Source organism: Rhineura floridana, chromosome 9 (assembly GCF_030035675.1).
Source record: "Rhineura floridana isolate rRhiFlo1 chromosome 9, rRhiFlo1.hap2, whole genome shotgun sequence".
Lineage (NCBI taxonomy): Eukaryota > Metazoa > Chordata > Lepidosauria > Squamata > Rhineuridae > Rhineura > Rhineura floridana.
Window position 1 is genome coordinate 4,442,648 of NC_084488.1, and position 19,685 is coordinate 4,462,332.

The 19,685-nt window shown below is 41.4% G+C and overlaps 1 protein-coding gene across 4 annotated transcripts in view; it reads right to left on the reverse strand.

Annotated features, from left to right (window-relative positions):
• The window catches only part of SLC2A9 (solute carrier family 2 member 9), a 168,232-nt gene that overhangs the window by 56,627 nt on the left and 91,920 nt on the right, over positions 1 to 19,685 (reverse strand). For all 4 annotated transcript variants that reach the window (XM_061583942.1, XM_061583943.1, XM_061583941.1 and 1 more), the window contains 3 exons: positions 14,837 to 14,997; positions 7,323 to 7,447; positions 6,159 to 6,304 (listed from right to left, as the gene is read on the reverse strand). In XM_061583942.1, the coding sequence (XP_061439926.1) occupies positions 6,159 to 6,304; positions 7,323 to 7,447; positions 14,837 to 14,997 (432 nt within the window). The remainder of the gene's footprint in view (positions 1 to 6,158; positions 6,305 to 7,322; positions 7,448 to 14,836; positions 14,998 to 19,685) is intronic.

Genomic DNA, 19,685 nt, shown 5'->3' on the forward strand with positions numbered 1-19,685 from the left:
AAAGGGATGTTGTGGCTGCACTAGGGACCTCTAAGTATCAGTAAAAGCTTCCTATTTTATTCAGCTGGGTTTTTTTGGAGGGACTATCTTGCCTTGCAGCAAGGAGTTGTATTTAAAAGATTGTTTTTGGTCCCTTTAAACTTTTATGTCCATTTTAAATGTTTCCCTAGGGCTCTACATAATCTCAAGCTGCTACTGTCGCACACTTTACCCCTTTCCAGTTCCATACATATGCTGTCTATGGACACAGAAGATCAGTGTTGGAATAAATGAATAGGAATAATGGATTGAGATAAAAATGTGTGCTAAAAGCCATTGTGGCGTAGTGGTTAGAGTGTTGGACTACGACCTGGGAGACCAGGGTTCGAATCCCCACACAGCCATGGAGCTCACTGGGTGACCTTGGGCCAGTCACTGCCTCTCAGCCTCAGAGGGAAGGCAATGGTAAACCATCTCTGAATACCGCTTACCATGAAAACCCTATTCATAGGGTCACCATGAGTCGGAATCGACTTGAAGGTAGTCCATTTCCATTTCATCAGTTGCATTTACTCTGAGTAATAGTGCCCCCATGTGGTCATAAAGTTTCTTAGCTGCAGTTTGAAGTTAGGCTTGCTATATCCAAAACCTATGGGCAATGGGCTATTCCAGATGGGCAGCTCCTAACATCATTCATTGATTCACTGCACTTCAACTGTAAGGTAAATTTGGAATTGCAATTGACTTTCCACACTGCCAAGGATATTGTGCTTTTGTCTATGAACATCCTGCAATGTTCCCTCCACAGTGATGAGTGTGACATGGCTGAGTGGAGAAGAGGAGAGTACAATTCAGCCAAGCAATACTTTTCCTCGTTATATATTTTGTTTTCATACAGCTTTGGTCTCTGCTCCCCCAGATTCTTCTTTTACCCCTAATCAGTTATCCCTGCCTGAGCCACTTATTGGCAGAAATTCTGGATGATTGCCTTGTATTCTCCATTCCCCAGTTTGACTGCTGGAGCTGCTATGATGTGATCCTCTTCCTTTTTTGGGGGCAGGCAATTTCCTTCCCTGATCTCTGAAGAGGAAGCCCTTTAGCTCACAAGGGGATTTAAAAGAGCAACATTGGGGGCAGGGAGCACACATGAATGACAAAAAAGCAGAGATTTATAGAATCTGAAGCTATTTGTGCATATATTTTATATGCACAAAATAGAAACATTAAGTTGGGGGAGTTTGATCCTCCACAAGACAAGTCCCCCCCCCCATACAAATTCCTATCCCTGGAATTGTGCTTAGGATTGCAGCCTTCTCTTGATGCCCAGGATCTGCAAGTCACACTAGAAGTGATCAGCTTCAGCTTTACAAGATGCTGCAGCAGCATGAATTCACTCCTATGTTGCGCTGGACTTTGCTTATATTATTATTTTTTAATTACTATGATTGTGCTACTGTGCAACAAGAAGATTTATATATGTTACTACAGTATTTGAGCAAAATGGTACTTGCTCAATCAGCCACTGCTCCCTTCCCGAGTACAGGAGCCCTCTCTTTCCCATCCCCTGTCATTCCAGAGGCTGAAGGAGGGCATGGTCCATCGCTTATAAAGTGGGGGATGGCAAGTATTTACCTGTTTGTTCCCTTCTCCATGTATTTGACTATTTAAGCCTCACAGCTTGCTTGAGGTGTGAGTGCACAAGGTCTCTTGGCTGATGCTTCTCAGCTGGTATTATTTGTTTATTACATTTATACTCTGCCTTTCTTTTCATGATAGAAATCCAAGGCGGCTTACATATGGTTCCCAGGTGGTCTCCCATCCAGGCACTAACCAGACCTGAACCTGCTTAGCTTCAGCAGGGTGCTGACCTCATCTGTCTTCAGACCATAGTCTGGCAGTTCAGAGCCCTACAAGCCAGGCAGTGCTGAGTCTGTGCAGAACCTGGGGGATGTGATTGGAGCCACTGGGGTTTGTTGGGATCACTCTAGAAGCAGTATATAAGGCCACATTCTCAGCAGACATTTATTCCACTATTATTCCACTTTAAACAGTCATGGATGCCCCCAAAGAATCCTGAGAAGTGTAGTTTGTGAAGGGTGCTGAAATTTGTTAGAAGATTCCTGTTCCCCTCACAGAGCTACAATTCTCAGATTTTTCTGGGAAGAGGAAATTATTGTTAAACCACTCTGACAAGCTATAGCTCTGTGAGGAGAATAGGAATCTTCTAACAACTCTCAGCACCCTCCACAAACTACACTTTCCATGATTCCTTGGGGGAGGCCATGATTGTTTAAAGTGGAATAAATGTCTGGTGTGAATGTGGCTTAAATTACCTAAATAAATAAATGGAGTGGAAGCCACCCTCTCCTGCCCTGCCTTACTTGGTTGTGCTGCCTAGAACTGCAGTTTTCTCCCTGCTGGGTTCAAGAGCATGGGTACATAAGGCTATGTATGGCCACAAGTCATGATGGCTTAATTTGTTACCTACAGTATCAGAGGCAGTTTGCTAAGGATCACAAGTGGGAGAGGGCGATTGCACTCTTGTCCCGCTTGTGGGCTTCCTGTGGATATCTGGTTGGACACTTTGGGAGCAGAATGCTAGGGCAGATAGGCACTTCGTCTGATCCAGTAGGGTTCTTATATTCTCAGAAGACTGTACTTCTAAGCAGTCATTTACATCAAGTCTCTTTTTCTGTTCCCCCCCCCAAAAGAGAAAGTCCTCACTAGTCCTTCCTTGGAGCTCTAAACAACCTGAATAATGAAATGCAAGAAATACAAGGCAAATAATGGAGAAAGCAATTGGCCATCTTAACACATTATCTCTTCATCATGGGCCATTCCTTCCACCAGGTGCTTCAACTGAGCTTTTTCTTGTCCAATCATCAGAGTGATTGCACTGTAGTTTTTCTTCTTTTAAAAAAGATGGAATTTTTGTGGTCCAAAAAAAATACATAGAAGCACTTGCACTTGTGATCTAAAAAACAATGCAAAGGAAAAAAACTGGGAAGGCAACAATTTTATGACAATACCATGTGGCTGCCCCATAAAAAGTGAGCCAGGAGTGATAATTCCAAAGTAAAACCTCATTTGGAAGCACACCTATTTTCTAAATGGATAGTTGTTTCAGAACGTCGAAGGCAGTATGAGAGAATCATTGCACCCTCATTCCACTGTCTATTTAGACAAACAGTTTTTCCAGCAGTTTGTACTGCTTCAGAAACCTGCCAAGGTGTTTGACCCGAGACACCTGGGGTGGGGGTAGAAGAAATGTGCATATATGCCCAGCACAATGGATACCTATCACAGCAGCTTCATGTCTCTCAAAAACCATTGCCTGTCTCCAGCGTAAGTCTTGAAGTAGTTTTTTCCTCACTTTCACATTTATAAAATAAATTTAAAGCCACATAAATCAGAAATTGTCTTCCGTTTTAACATGGCTCTCTTCCACTTTCTATATAGCACTCCATTCAGAAGGTCAGAATGTGTGGGTTGTACACACCCAGAAGGAGGCTTAGAATTAGTTTTACGTCATTTCCCCAGTCTCCTTGATGTGTTATGCCCACAGCCTTCTAAAAAAAATGAAAATGTCCCTTCTACTAGTAGCTTGTGACACTTTTGTCACATCTTACACCTTCCAAAAACCACCTTGAGACAATACCTGACATCTCCAGAATTATATTCCACTTAGTTTGAACGAGCTTTGAATGGCTAATTACCCAGTGACAGAGTCTCTCTTATCCCAATAATAAACTGTTGTAAACACAAACCTATTGTTATGAAAGTAGACTACAGCACATTGATCACTAGCTTTCACTGGTATGTTTAATCTTCAGTCACTCATTGCTTTGAGAATTTAAATCCAAAAGGAGACTACAAATTGCCTAAAATAAAAACTGGGGGCTGCACATTCTGGGCCTTCACACACCTAGCTCCTGTCAGAGAATAAAAAGTGATGCCACCAGCTGTTCTAGAGGAGTAGTCTAGGGCTAAGGAGTGGGATCTGGGCCAATGGTTGCACTTTGACACATCAGCTGTTCACCTTCTGAAATGAGGCTACCTGTGTGCAGGATGACAGACAAAGTCTTCACTGAAAGTGTATCTGTAGCAAGAAAACACAAGACTGTTTTGATTTATTTCTGCTAAAGATGTCCATGATGTACCACTGAACCCATTTATTTCATGACAATGAACTACTTCTGGTTATGAATACACAAGTAATAACACAGAGAAAAGGTTTAGGGTTTTTTTAATGGCTAAATACAGTGACTTGCAAAAGTAATTAGACCCCTGACCAGTGCTCTCATATTACTGAATTACAAATGGTACATTGTAATTTCGTTCTGTATGATATTTTATTTTGAAACACTGAAACTCAAAATCAATTATTGTAAAGTGACATAGGTTGGGAAATGTTTGTAAGAAGCATAAAAAACTGAAACATGTTGCTTGCATAAGTGTTCAACCCACACACATTAATATGTGGTAGAACCACCTTTTCCTGGAATAACAGCTTTAAGTCTTTGGGGTAGGTATGTACCAGCTTTGCAGAGTGTCAGAGGGATTTTGGCCCATTCTTCTTGGCAGATTCACTTCAGGTTGGTTGGACATTGCTTGTGGACTGCAACTGTCAAAGAGTGCCATAGATTCTCAATGGCATTGAGATCAGGACTTTGACTGGGCCACTGTAGGACATTCACCTTATTGCTCTTGAGCCACTCCAGTGCTGCTTTGGCCTTACGCTTGGGATCACTGCCCTGCTGAAAAGTGAATTTCCTCCCAAGCTTCAGTTTTTTAGTGGACTGAAGCAGGGTCTCTTGTAGTATTTCCCTGTATTTTGCTCCATCCATTCTTCCATCAATTTTAACAAGATGCCCAGTCCCTGCTGATGAGAAGCATCCCCACAGCATGAGGCTGCCACCACCATACTTCACTGTAAGGATGGTATGGTGTGTCTTGAGGCATGGACAGTGTTAGGTCTGTGCCACACATAGGGCTTTGAGTTTTGGCCAAAATGTTCTATCTTGGTCTTATCTGACCACAAAACCTTTTCCCACATTGCAGCTGGGGCACTCTCATACTTTTTGGCAAACTCCAGACGTGCTTTCAAATGGTACTTTTTGAATAACGGCTTCTTTCTTGCCACCCTCCCATACAGGCCAGTGTTATGCAGAGCTCTTGATATGGTTGACTGGTGCACCATTCCTCCACTCCCAGCCACTGAACTCTGTAGCTCCTTCAAAGTGATTGTTAGCCTCTCTGGGGCTTCTCTCACAAGTCTTCTTCTTCTTTGAGTGCTGAATTTTGAGGGACAGCCTTTTCTTGGCAGTGCCTGGGTGGTGTGATGCAGCTTCCACTTCCTGATTATTGATCCAATTGTGTTCACTGGGATATCCAAACACTTGGATATTATTTTGTATTCTTTCCCTAATCTATGTCTTTGTATTACATCATCTCTCACTTCTGTAGAATGCTTTTTGGTCTTCATTTTACTTCAGATCCACAGCCTGACCAATGATCCTTCAACAGCGGGTTTTTATCTTGACAGTGTGGCAGCAACTTTAATGGTTCACAGGTGGAGGCCAATGGTAAGGTAATTGTGTCCTCTAGGGCAATTTCTTCCATCTGTGTAAACTGGGAGCTTCCACAGCACAGGGGTTGAATACTTATGCAAGCAACACGTTTTAGTTTTTTTAATGCTCTAATGTAATTTGTATGTTTTTATGTTGTACGTCGGCCAGAGTGGCTGCATAACCAGCCAGATGGGCAACTAATAAATTTAATAAATAAAATAAAAATAAATAAAATGTTTCTTACAAACATTTCCCAACATAAAACCAATGTCACCTTACAATAATTGATTTTGAGTTTCAGTGTTTCAAAATACAATATCATACAGAACGAAATTACAATGTACAAAGTCTGATTACTTTTGCAAGGCACTGTATATAGCTTTCTATATACCATGAATCAGCAAGTTCTCCTGCATATCCCATTGAAACAACTGAGAACTGTTCAGCTGTGATTCATATGTTATTGCATAGGAGAGGAGTGTATATCATCTTTGACAGTATGGGTGTGTGTCATATATGCAAATCTTGCTAGGATGCATGTTTATGTCATCAACAGTATTATAACACAGATTTTTTAATTGTAAAAGTACAATTAAGAATATTACAGACCTTCCCAAATATTTCAGGTAGTCCTAAAACTTGTCCACTGAAGACACCAACACAGATGAGGATTGCTGTAATTTGCCCTAATGAACCACGGATCTGCTTGGGTGAAATTTCACTCAAATACATTGGGAGGGCACTCAGAGATACACCTGAGAAAGGGGAGAGAGGTAAGAGACAACTCTTTAGTAAACTACAAACATTGTTAAAGCATATTTAGCAAAGTTTGAACAAAAGTAGTTGGATTATGGTCCAAATAAGAACACTAAAATGTTAGAAGCATGTCCAGTTATAAATATTTGGGGATAATATAAATCTGTGAACTTAATAGTAGCTAAGAGTGAAATCACTGGTTTGAAAAGCCAACAACCAACCCTTGATCTAGAAACTCACTAAACAGTATTAGGCACCATTCTCTTAGCTTGCACCCCAAATCCAGGAAAATAAAGTGATGGTAATTCTGAATGCATGTCTGGGATCTGTGATGGTCTGGATGAGGGTAAATAACATTAAGCTACTGTCTTCATACAGGTAAGTAGGAAGACATGGATCACATTATCATATTTAGTCTAATTTAATATGAAATATTTTTATTCACACTGAGAAACATTTGTCAGAAAAGCGACCCATAAGTTTACAAAGCAATATACAAAGAGAATGAGAAAAGTTTCTAATTAAATGGAAAAATATGATAATTGTGAGAAGCTACTGTTAAACTTTGGTCAAGTATGAAGCACATGTGACCTCGGTGATAGGATTCCAGCTTTTTTGAAAGACTGTGCACAGCCCCATCTGGTCCTTGTAGACTCTGTTAGACTGGGACCATGACTTATACAAGACTTTTACTTTGCTCTAAAGGAAGTGCTCATTCAGCAGGGCAGTTTTGGACTTCGAAAAATCTTCCCAGAATGATTGTGACATCCTAAATATGATTTATTGGGTTCTTCTTGATATTGGAAATTCCCCCCTCCCCACTGCAAGAGATAAGCAGAACTATCAGCTATCCTATTCCATTTCAAGAGGGATTTCAATCTCAATGCATTCCAAAGTCTGGTTCTTGCTGATTTGGGCTCTTCTACTCTTCTTCAGTCTCAGCAAGTTCAACTGAAATATAACAGGGATTGCTCAGCATAAACTTTGCATGTAACCACAACTTATATTAAATCATACCTCCATCAATGCCCATTATGAATCGGCCCAGAATCATCATTTCCAAGACTCCTGCCAGATGAGAGAATGCCATCAACAATGCAGCCACAACGGCAAATACATTATTTAGCAGCAGTGTACGTTTTCTAAAAGGAAATAATGTTATATGTTTACAGTGCCAGATACACAACAACTTTTTGTAGGCATAGTAGATCATATTAATTATTCATATACTTAGGTATCACATGTAACAAGGTAGAAGTTAAAGGTGACATGCATAATGCAAACCTCAAAAGTGCATAATATAAACATTTTTCATAGAATCACTGAATAAAATTATAGTGAGAGTAGACCTACATGCTACAAAGAATGCCAGTCTCCTGATAAAATGGTATCCCTATTTCTCCCCTTATTAATTAATTATAATTTAATACCCGTTCTTCACCCAAAGGTCCCATGCAGGGACAGCCCTAAACTAGTTGCTGGCAACTAGCGCCCTAGGCGAACCATGCAGTCAACATCCCCACCCCCCATACCCCAAGGGGAGATCTAGGCTTAGGTTTTTGGGAAACTGGGAAATATTTTGCCCTTATATTCCATTTAATGTTTTTAAAGTGTATTTATTTAAATAGAGGCATAATTATTCGGTTTGTCCATCCATCTAGCGTTTCTGAGATCAGATAAAATATAGACACGAAATTTTCCAAATAGATTTGTATACAACAGCTAGATGATATTTCAGACAGATTTCAAATAAAAATGTATTTTAAATGTTAATTATAATTTTTATTATTACAAATCCAAAATCAATCATTACACTATCCTGCTTTAACTGTCATTACCGACACATCCAATATAGAAAGAACTATAAAAACTCTTCAATGAATTTTAACTTGTAATTACAAAATACTCCAAATCAAAAACACCATATGCTCATAAAACATGGCTTTTTTGCTTTAAATTTTGAAAATTCAGTCATTAGTTCTTTTAGATCCAGTTTTCCAGCTATTTAATATGCTGCTGACCTACTGGCAAGTCCAACACATCTTTCTTGCACCATTGTTGAACACAGATATGTTTAATCAATTTTAACTTTGAGATGCTACATTCCCCACTAACTATGGAAATTGGCAAAGTTAAAAGAAACTGTAGAGCTATAAAAAAAATTTCTTCAGGAGTGAATTTTTTTTAAGTCTTCTTGACTTTGGGGAATTGCCACAAAAGGGCTGCCATAGGCAGGGTAGGGCAGGGCCAGTCACAAAACAGCCGTCATGGGGATGTGAACAATCCCAATATTTACTACTCAAACAAAACAGTCATTTCACAGAAGGCCCAAATATGAACGTAATTGTGATTAACCAAACAGAGGTTTTTATTATATTAACAAAACATTTCAGCTTCCACCTTCATCAGCTGCTAACATACAAATGCTGTTACCAAGGTGGCAGTTATAGAGCTTTCAGGATGGAATGCTCAAAGGGGCTTCATTTGCAGAAGCTAAGTAGTGGCGGTACTGTCCTCCAGGTTCAGGCCAGGTGGTGCCAATGTGTCCAGAGAGTATATCCAAAAGTTCTCCCTTTTGGTCAATGCTGCTGGATCTGCTGGCATCTCTACCGCTGTTATGGAAAAGTCCAACAGGCTGTGACCCTCGATGTTAAAATGCTTTGCAACTGGTTGCTCCATTTTTTTTGTCAAGATTGCCGACTTGTGGTTCCTGAAGCGCGTGCGTAGGTCAGTTGTGGTCTTTCCTGCATATTGGATATCACATCCTGTCTTTTGCACTCGATGATGTAAACTATATTGCAGGACCTGCAGGTGATGTTCTGTTTGATGTAATATGTCCTGCCTGTCCTAGTGCTTGTAAAAGTGGCTGTGATACAGGTGATACAGTGTTTGGAGTGACAAGGATGAGACCCTGGATTGGTGATAGGTGGCTTAAGCACAGCTCTCACCAACAGTCTGCGCAAATTAGGAGGTTGGTGAAATGCTATAACAGGAGGCCTGCTGATGGCTCTGGTAAGATGTTCAGAGTTTGCCAGCAATGGGTAGCTCTCTTTGATTGCTCGGTGATAGGAGATGCTGGATGGAAATCTACCACAAATGGAATCCGTTGCTCTCTGCTCTTTGACACCTCAGTACGATGGAGGAGGTTTTCTCTGGACAGAATGGAGGCTTAGTGGATGTTGCAATTCATAATATGTGGAGAATATCCTCTTTGAAGAAGGTGTTCTTTAAGTTCACTGATCCTTCTCTGGTATTTATCTTCAGTGTTGCAAATAAGTTTGATTCTCAGAGCTAAGCTATACACAATGTCCATCCTCAAAGCTCTATAACTGCCACCTTGGTAACAGCATTTGTATGTTGGCAGCTGATGAAGGCGGAAGCTGAAATGTTTTGTTAATATAATAAAAACCTCTGTTTGGTTAATCACAATTACGTTCATATATATATTTTAGGTGATTAACGGAATCCTTATAGGGATCCAGAGCAAGCTTGAGTGAAGTTCTGTTTGTTGCTTTCAAAACTGTCTTAGAAAGAAAGAAAGAAAGAAAGAAAGAAGAAAGAAAGAAAGAAAGAAAGAAAGAAAGAAGAAAGAAAGAAAGAAAGAAAGAAAGAAAGAAAGAAAGAAAGAAAGAAAGAAAGAAAGAAAGAAAGAAAGAAAGAAAGAAAGAAAGAAAGAAAGAAAGAGGTGTGTCTTCAGCATTCTCCTACAACTGTACAGTGACGTTGCCAGACGCAGCTTCCTGGGGTGGGAGTTCCACAGCTTAGGGGCTGCCACAGAGAATGCTAAATCCCATGCCACCCCCCTCAAGCTTCCCAAGGTAGCAGAACTACCAAAAGGATCCCCTCTTCTGTTCTCTGTAACTTCTACTGCAACTAGGCAAGCCTTGAAGACATTAACTGTATATTTCCCCACACCCACTCTACATCACTGGCTGCCTCTGTCATAGGAGGGGACAACACATAGCATAATTGTGTCTGGATGAAGATAAATTATACTAGCAGTTAAAGAGAAGGTGGAGGAACTCAGGACTGCCATTGGGGGGGGGGCAGACCCATATTTTTGTAGCACACAGGTGCACCCTTAAAGACACAGCTCTTGTTCTTAAAAAACAAGACAGCTACACCAACGACCAGCAGGAACTATCTCACATAGGTACTGAAACAGCTGGAAGATGGCAGAAGGCTGCTTGCAATTTTCAGTAAATCAGTGGTTACAAAATCTTGGCAAAGAAAGCTAGATGACACGGCCAAATATTTTTCTCATCGTGCACTGCTACAAGCTTAGAACCATTTCAGTGAAGTCACTAACCTTGCACTAAGGAAAGGACAGAGTTGCCAGGTTCAGATTTTATTTTCATTATCTTTTTATTTAATATGTTATTACTATTCCATTTATATCCCGCCTTTCCTCCATGCAGCTCAAGGTGGCATTCATGGTTCTCCCCCTTCCCATTTTATCCTCACAACAACTGGCCCAAGTCACCAGTGAGCTTCATGGCTGAGTCAGGATTTGAACCCTGGTTTTTCAGGTCTTAGGCACCACAGAAAGGCCTCAGGCTTATACACTCTCCTTCCTTTTCCTCTTCCTTAACTTTTGAAAGCAGGGCATCTATAACTTCTTCTTGTACTTTTAAACAAACTTGAGTTTCCTCCTACAAAGTACACGTTACATCAGCTACCTAGCTATGCCTTTAAGTGAAAGGTCCCCCTAACACACATAAATTACCAGTGTGTGAGTGCGGGGGGGGGGCGACAGTCAAGATCAACACTCTAGTATGATTGTAGGGATTTAACTGTTTGCTCTCTGCTGTGGTCCTCATTCAAATTAGGACTCCAACACCTGCAATCTGCTTAGGAAAAGAAGCCCAAACAGATGTTTTTTCCACTACATATTGCTCACAGGAGTCTACAGTGGGATGGGGGAAAGGGTTAAAGCCCCTCTAACTGCATGTTAGCGTACAGATCCCCAACACTGGTAATTTGTGTAGAGAAAAAAACCCTGAACGTAAAAGACAAAATGATGTAGAAGTACATTACATGGAGTACAGTTTGGTCCTCTCTTAACAAACCAAAAACCAGTGCGTGCAGCACATTATAAAACAAAAAGGAAAAGGTGCAACAAGCCATAAGTCACGGACAGAACAGGAAGAGAGTTGCACATAAAACTTCTGTATTACTGCCAAACAATTGGGAGACAGACATCCTTGTTGATCTACTTCAAAATCATCCAGAAATCTACCTGTCGATCCTGATCTACCTTCTGCCCACTCTAAATAAGAAAATACAAGTGTTTCAATACCAGATTAAGAATGTAGAATGTATGGTTTCAGATCTAGACAGTTTTTTTGGAAACACTTCATCATCATCATCATCATCATGTATCATTCTATATACATACTATGTTAGCATGGTGTCTGACCGATTCACCACTGGTGGTTTGAGGTATGTTAACTATCAGATAGAAAATATCTGAATAGAAAATATCTTTGTATGACAAATCTAGCTATATGGGAGGAGGAGTCTACTGTAATATCCCAGCATTTCATCCAGGTATTTGGAAACCTGTATATTAATGCAGGTAGACCCATCAGAGACCCAGTACTGGCTATTGTTGCCTGTAGATTTTACACTTCGTAGCAAACCTAGGTTTACTTCTGCAAATGTGTATTATGCCCTATTCCTAGGTTCTAGGCTTAATCCTGGCATCTCCATTTACAAGGATCTCAGGTAGAAGGGTTGCAAAAAGCCCTTGGAGGGCTGCCAACTATAAAGCATAGGCAGACTCTGTCTAGATAGACCAAGTTTCTCTTATATATTCAGATGATGGTATTCAGTGCAACATGATAGGGCACAAAATATACGGATTTCCACTTTTACTTTTTGTCCACTATGGGTAATAATAAATAATAATAATAAATTTAATTTCTTCATCGCCTATCTGGCCAAAGCCCACTCTAGGCGACTTACAAAATTATTAAAATACAATTAATAAAATACAGTAATACAATAAAAACAATAGATCTACAACAACAATATTAAAACTGGGTAGGAGGCATTACAATTATATCGATTAACCCTTCCTGGATACCCCGAAGGCCTGCTGAAAAAGCCAGGTCTTTAAGGCTTTCCGAAATACATTTAGGGAAGAGGCATGCCGGAGATCTTGTGGGAGGGAGTTCCAAAGAGTGGGGGCCGCCACTGAGAATGCCCTCTCTCTTGTACCCACCTATCTGGCTGTTTTTGTTGGCGGGATTGAGAGAAGGCCCTGTGTGGCCGATCTTGTTGGGCGGCATAATTGGTGGCGTTGAAGGCGCTCCGCGAGATAAACTGGGCCGAAACCGTATAGGGATTTAAAGGTCAATACCAACACCTTGAATTGGGCTCGGAAAACAACTGGAAGCCAGTGTAGGTAGAACAACACTGGTGTGATGTGATCTCAGCGGCGACTATTCGTAAGTAGTCGAGCCGCCGCATTTTGTATCAGTTGTAATTTCCGGACCGTTTTCAAGGGTAACCCCACGTAGAGTGCATTACAGTAGTCCAAACAAGAGGTGATCAGGGCGTGTACCACCAGTGGGAGCTGATGAACAGGAAGGTAGGGTTGCAGCCTTCGTATGAGGTGTAGTTGGTACCAGGCTGCCCGGCTCACTGCCGAAATCTGAGCCTCCATGGACAGCCTGGAATCAAGCACAACCCCAAGGCTGCGGACCTGGTCCTTTAGGGGTAAACTCACCCCATTGAACTTCAGGTCAATGTCACCCAACCTTCTCTTGTCCCCCACAAGTAGTACCTCGGTTTTATCAGGGTTCAACTTCAGCTTGTTCCCCACTCACGGATTCCAGGCAGTTGGACAAGGTCTCCACAGCCAACTCTGGTGAAGATTTAAACGAGAGATAGAGCTAAGTGTCATCCGCATATTGATGACACTGCAGCCCAAATCTCCTGATGATTGCTCCCAGCGGCTTCATATAGATGTTAAATAGCATGGGAGAGAGGATAGAGCCCTGTGGCACACCACAATTGAGAGGCCAAGGGTCTGATACCTCCTCCCCCAACGCTACCTGTTGGTACCTGTCGGAGAGAAAGGAATGGAACCACTGTAATACAGTGCCTCCAATTCCCAATCCCTCCAGGCGAAGCAGAAGGATACTGTAGTCGACAGTATCAAAAGCCGCTGAGAGATCGAGGAGGACAAGAAAGGTGGATTCTCCCCTATCTAATGCCCTCCTCAAATCATCAACCAGAGCGACCAAGGCTGTTTCAGTTCCGTGACCAGTCCTGAAACCCGATTGGTATGGATCCAAATAATCCGTTTCATCCAAGTGTGCTGACAACTGGTTGGCCACCACTCGCTCAATGACCTTGCCCAGAAATGGTAGATTCGAAATTGGGCGGAAGTTATCTAACACTTGGGGATCCAAGGAGGGCTTCTTTAAGATGGGCTTTACAATTGCCTCCTTGAAGGCTGATGACATCACACCCTCTTTCAAGGATGCGTTTACCACCGCTTTGATCCCCTCGCCCAATTTCTCTCTGCAGCTCACAAGGAGCCACGAAGGGCAAGGATCAGTAAGACAAGTGGTTGGCTTCACAGATGAAAGCACCTTGTCCACTTCCTCAGAAGGGAGAAGCCGAAACCGATCCCAATTTACCGGCTTGCAACTGGCCAACTCTGGTTCATCGACTGTGTCCACGGCGCGTGGGATCGAGCTCCGTAAGTGTTCGATTTTATCAGCGAAGTGTTTTGCTAATAGGTCACAGGAGGCCTTTGACTGTTCCAAGGGTTCCTGAGCAACTGGACCGACCAGGCTTCGGACCACCTGGAACAGCCTCCTGGGACAACACTCCGCAGACGCAATAGAGGCAGCAAAGAAAGCCTTCTTTCCTACCTTTATTGCCACTTGGTAGGCAGCTACTGCTGCTCTAACCTGTGTCCGGACATCTTCGGAGCGGGATTTCCGCCACCGGCGCTCTAGTCGTCTCACCTCCTGTCTCAAGCTACGCAACCGTGGTGTATACCATGGAGCTAGCTGAGTTCTATTCAGGGGGAGAGGATGTTTCGGAGCCACCTGGTCTAATGCCCTGGTGATCCCCACATTCCACTCCTTCACCAGGGTTTCGACCGGGCGACCTTCAGCAGGTTCCAATTCCCCAAGCGCAGTCAGGAATCCATCCGGATCCATCAGGCGTCTGGGGTAAATGGGGTAAATATTTAAATGATAAAAATAGCACATTAATAAAACCAAATATTAAATAAGCAGCATCACCAGATTTTTGAAACCTTATATTTTGCATATTTTATTTTAAAAAATTATTTCATGTCTTCATATAAATTAGTACTTGGTGTCAATGTAACCATCATTGTTTGATCTTGGGAAGTACCTATTCTATATTTTTATATGCAAGGCTCTTGCATATAAAATACTAAAGTAAAACAGAAGAACTGCTGAGAAAAGCACACTGTTTTTGGAATATGATAAATCAAAAGCAAAAAAACCCAGACATGTTACAAGACAGAGCTCATTGCTTACCGGCCAAAATACTTGACAGCTGGAGTAACAATTAAAGCGCCCACAAGTCCACCAATGGCAAAAATAGAAACAGATATAGTCCAGAGCAAGGTAACAGTTTCTTCTGGTATTGATTGGTTATATCTTCTTTCCCAAGTTTCATTGTAAAACTTCTTTACAAACTATAAATAACAATGTTTAAAATGATCAAAAACATGCTGGCCAGTACAGATAAATATCATTAAAAAATTATATTTTTTAAATCAGATTTAAATGGATATTTAATTTTTTAAATTTTCAAATTATATTTCCTGTCCTTTAAAAATATATATTTTTTATTTAATACAAACGAATATATGGACACAAACTCCAATCCACTGAAGAGCATAGGGAGCACCTTGAACCTTCCGTGCAGACCCCTTTCTTAAAAGCTAAAGTGAATTTATTCATTTCTGTGGAGGGAAAAACACCCTTTGCACTTGGGAAGTCCTTTGTGGTCAGGGCCAAGTCTGTCCACCACCATAGTCAGTTGTGGCCCACCCTCCACTGAGACACACTAGCCTTTTACAGATGTTCATTCAGGAGGAAATGAATGTAGGGAAGGGGGGTGACCTAAGTGTGCACATGAGAACATCTGTAGAGTGCCCTCACATACACAAAGCTGTGCAAATGGAGAGTTCTTTCCACATGACCAGGAATCCTGCCCAAATACCTGTAAAGGCTAATGAACCCTGACACTGTGTTGTCTGTGCCAATGACAGACATTTTGCTAGTTCCTAATAATTGTTCTGTGATTATATTTTTCCTGTATCATTTAATGGAATTGGAGAAGCCAAAAGAGATTTCGTCATTGTGTTTAACCCCATAAAATAAGTTAAATTGTGGGGGAGAGGGAAAAAGAATAGGCAGAGAGAGAAAAGTGTATCTAAACTGAGTGAATCAGGGAGGAAGAAAGGCAAAATGAGGGAGCACTTTCACCCCCTCCCCCCATTGTAAGAACAATTTAAGGAATTGACTTCACACTGAGTGAGACCACTGTGGCTCAGTACTTTCTATTCTGGCTAGCAGGATCTCTTCAGAATCTCTGACAGCGATCTCTCCCTGTCCTGTTATCTGAGCTAGGGAGCCAGGAATTGATCCTGGGGCCTTCTGCATAAAGAGGCGTGTACACATTCCTTTAGATCTATGGCTCCTCCATCACACATCATTTGCCTAATGATAATTCTCCTCCTTTGGCTTTGGATTAGGGGGTCAGATGCATCTGTCCTTAACCCAATGAATTGCACTGAATTTGTGAGGAGATGCTTTGGGTAATCCTACCTAGCTAGCTATGAAGAGGATGAATAAGATGTCTACATGTATTCTTTATATTCTTCTAGAGGAATAAGAAGTCTGCAAATATCATTTACTTATACAGAGCTTGGAAAAGTTACTTTTTTGAACTACAACTCCCATCAGCCCCAGCCAGTGGCCATGCTGGCTGGGGCTGATGGGAGTTGTAGTTCAAAAAAAGTAACTTTTCCAAGCTAACAGCTATATAAGTCCAAGCTTCTGAAGGTTGCTCCTTCAGCTATAATTTGCCAGGGCTCTTTGTGAAACTGCAAGTTATCTCATATTATCATTAACAGGATATTCAAATATTGTAGTAAATTATTTATTCTAATGAATGCTCCTGGCTACATACCAAGAGCTGTAAATCCAGGCGCCTTTTACTATTGTACTGTACTGTTTACAGTGGTATATTATGAAACTCACAAACTCAAAACTGAAAATTAATAAATTATGAAGTTTTATGTGCTGAGGATGTTTAAAATGCCTATCCATTATTCCCACCATTTGAAAGTTATATTATTAAATTGCTCCAAAATAACATCCAAGAATTTGCTGTTAGGGGCTATATAAATAGCCTATCATTAATAACATTCAGGTACACAGTCATTTCTAAAAAAAAAAGCAAATAAAAAGAAATGCAAATTCAAAACTAGAAGAGGTTTACAACAGCACAGCTACTATTGTCCAATTGTCAGGCCTTGGCATTTTATAAACTGAGGGTGCAATACAGATGCGCTGGCTTTAGGATATTGGAGGCCCACTCCATTGGCATATTTCCAGATATGCCTCCATCAAAGTGTTCACAGAGTTTACTCTGAGTAGGACTGGCACTGGCTATAACCCTGGTATGACTACTCTTGCTTAAATACAATGTTGCAGATGTACCAGCAGAACTCCACAGTGGTACATCTGCACGACTGGAACAAATCAGTAGCAGAAAGGCAAAAATGAGACAAAGATTGGGGATGAGTGTGGTAATATCAAATCCTACACTCCCTTAGATCCTGATGTCAGTTATGCAGACTTTAGAAGTCATTTGTCCAAAACCAACTTGCTCAGTAATTCACTGAAGATTAATATAAGATCAGCAAAAAGAGATGTAAAAGGACTTTATAAGAGCTGCCCAACAGTTAAAAAAAAACTCAGCAAGGGGAACAGATCAACAACAGTATAGTACTTTAAGAAGTAAATAAATAAAAAAGCTGAGTTCACAAAGTATTTCTCTTAAAATGGAATGGTGTTTCAACAGGAAAAAATAATTTAAATAATACTACCCAACTCAATCAACAAAAATTATACTTCAAAACTTGGGTGAAGAATATTCATAGGTCTTCTGGAAAAGACGAAAGTCAAAGAGTGACGTGATAACTCTTGTCCAGAAACAGAACTGAGGGTTGTTAATTCAATTAAGTTCTACTTAAAGCTGACTCATTGAAATTAACGGCCCGAAGAGTCTATTAACTTCAAAGGGTTTACTCTGAGTAGGACTAGCACTGGAAATAACCCTGCTATGCCTACTCTTGCTTAAATACATCTGTAGCACATTATTCCTTCACCTCATTGGGGGGGGGGAATACAGTCACCAACAGCCTAATGGGGCCTTGGCTACAGTGCTTACTGAAGCTGGGCTTGCTAAAACAGGCAAATGGCTCTGGCCATTCTCTTCTTTCTAGCGATGTACTAGGGCTGACCCAAAATGGAAACGATCATTTTGAAACCATTTCATGCATGTCAAAATGGATGGCTTCTATCTGATGAAATGGTGAAACCATTCTTTGTTTTCTTTAAACAATTTTCTCTGCTTTTGTCAGTTCCTCTTCCCCCATTTCCTATGAAGCCTTTACCATTAAACATTTAGTTGCTATTCTGTTATATTTTCTCAATGAAAACTTCCTTTTTGTGGAAAGATTCTGATCTAGTCTCAATTTTTCTGTACTTTACATGGACACTCATTGCCTGGATTAGACAGTCCAAAATCATACAGTTCGCTCCTTTGTGTTTTGGTTAAAACTTGCTAGTCTGAGCTTGATTTACCCAGACAGACAGCAGCCTGTCCTTTGGAACAGAGCTGGCATCTCATTAGGAAACACAAGGAAACATTTCCCCTAGAACCACTTTAGAGCTAAATTTTCCCAGGTCATTTGTAGCACTCTAGAAATGTAGAGAGCTGCCTTATACCAAGTCAGACTACTTGTTCATTAACTTCTTTGAATGCCAACAGTTCTTCCATGGTTTCAGAGGTGTTTTGCATCATGTGCTAATGTGATCCTTTAGCACAGCTGATGATTTCCCCCTCCTTCTGAAACTCTCCAACAAGGCCGACAAGGGCTCCTGTTTCAAGCAGGGTGGAGCCCTGAATAGGAGTGTTCCTCTTAGAAGCTATGGATGGACTGAAACCTTTTGTTGAAGGTCCACCGGTTTCCCTCTAATAGCGAACTTTGGTGGTTGAGTGTCTATCAGTTTGGAAGCAAAATGCCCCCAACCTAAAAATGCGCATGCATCTCTGCCATCAACTAAGATGGCGGCAGGGGCTTCAGTACTTTAGGGAAACCGTAACCGCCATCTTCTTTAAGGGCAATGGTAAGAGACAGCAGGCAGGTAGGTGGGGGGATATGGGGGGCACGGATCACGGAAGGAGAGCAGAGGGGCGGCTGAGGGCCTCCTGTAGCTCCAGGGGCCATCAAGCCAATGTCCCACCTGGCCGCCCTTTAGAACCGGCCCTGCTTAGGGCACCGAGATAAAAAAAATACTAGAATAATGTATCTTGTTAGAGGGGGTTAGACCCCCCTCAAATTGAAAGATTGTGTGAATGAGTTACAAGTTCACATGGACTAGCCCTGACCCTGACATGCCCAGTGACCACACCCCTGCAGTCTGTGTGTTTGACCAGCATCTGAAGGGGTTCTACACATATGTGTATATACAAATACAGCTCTTCAACATGAGGGGTCCCTGATTGGACTGGGCTGATTGGATTGTGCACCTTGTGAGAAGGAATTTTTGTGTGTGCATATATCAGTACAATCTTTTGAAGGAGAGGGAATTTCCAAGATCACATCGAATTCCATTTTAAAGAATGGAGAAATCCAGGATTTTAGAAGCCGGGCATCAGCTTGTTCACACACACATCCTTTCCCAAAAGAACAAGTAGCAGTTTTTTCTAATTTAAGCTTTATTTCATGTGACATTTTTTTTAATTTTTTTTAATTTGGGGGGGGCTTTTGCTGGGAACATGCGGCTTACAAGAGATCTGCAATATAATCCACTGGTTCTGCTGCAGGTGAGAGGTGGGGCCTAAAAGGGCCTAAAGGAACCAGGCGTTGGGCAAACAGCGTGAGTCTAAACTTTAGACCCTAAAGTCTATGGTTGTGCTGAGGAATGTTGAAATGCCTTTTTAAAAAAGGAAAATGTATTTCAATAGTGAGAAAGTGAGAAAAGAGAAGGACCATCCATTGTCCCCTCTCCCCCTGCCCCATGAACTCTTGCTAAAGATCTTTCAGGTGCTGCTTGGACATCCATTTCCTGGCATGAAAGAGAA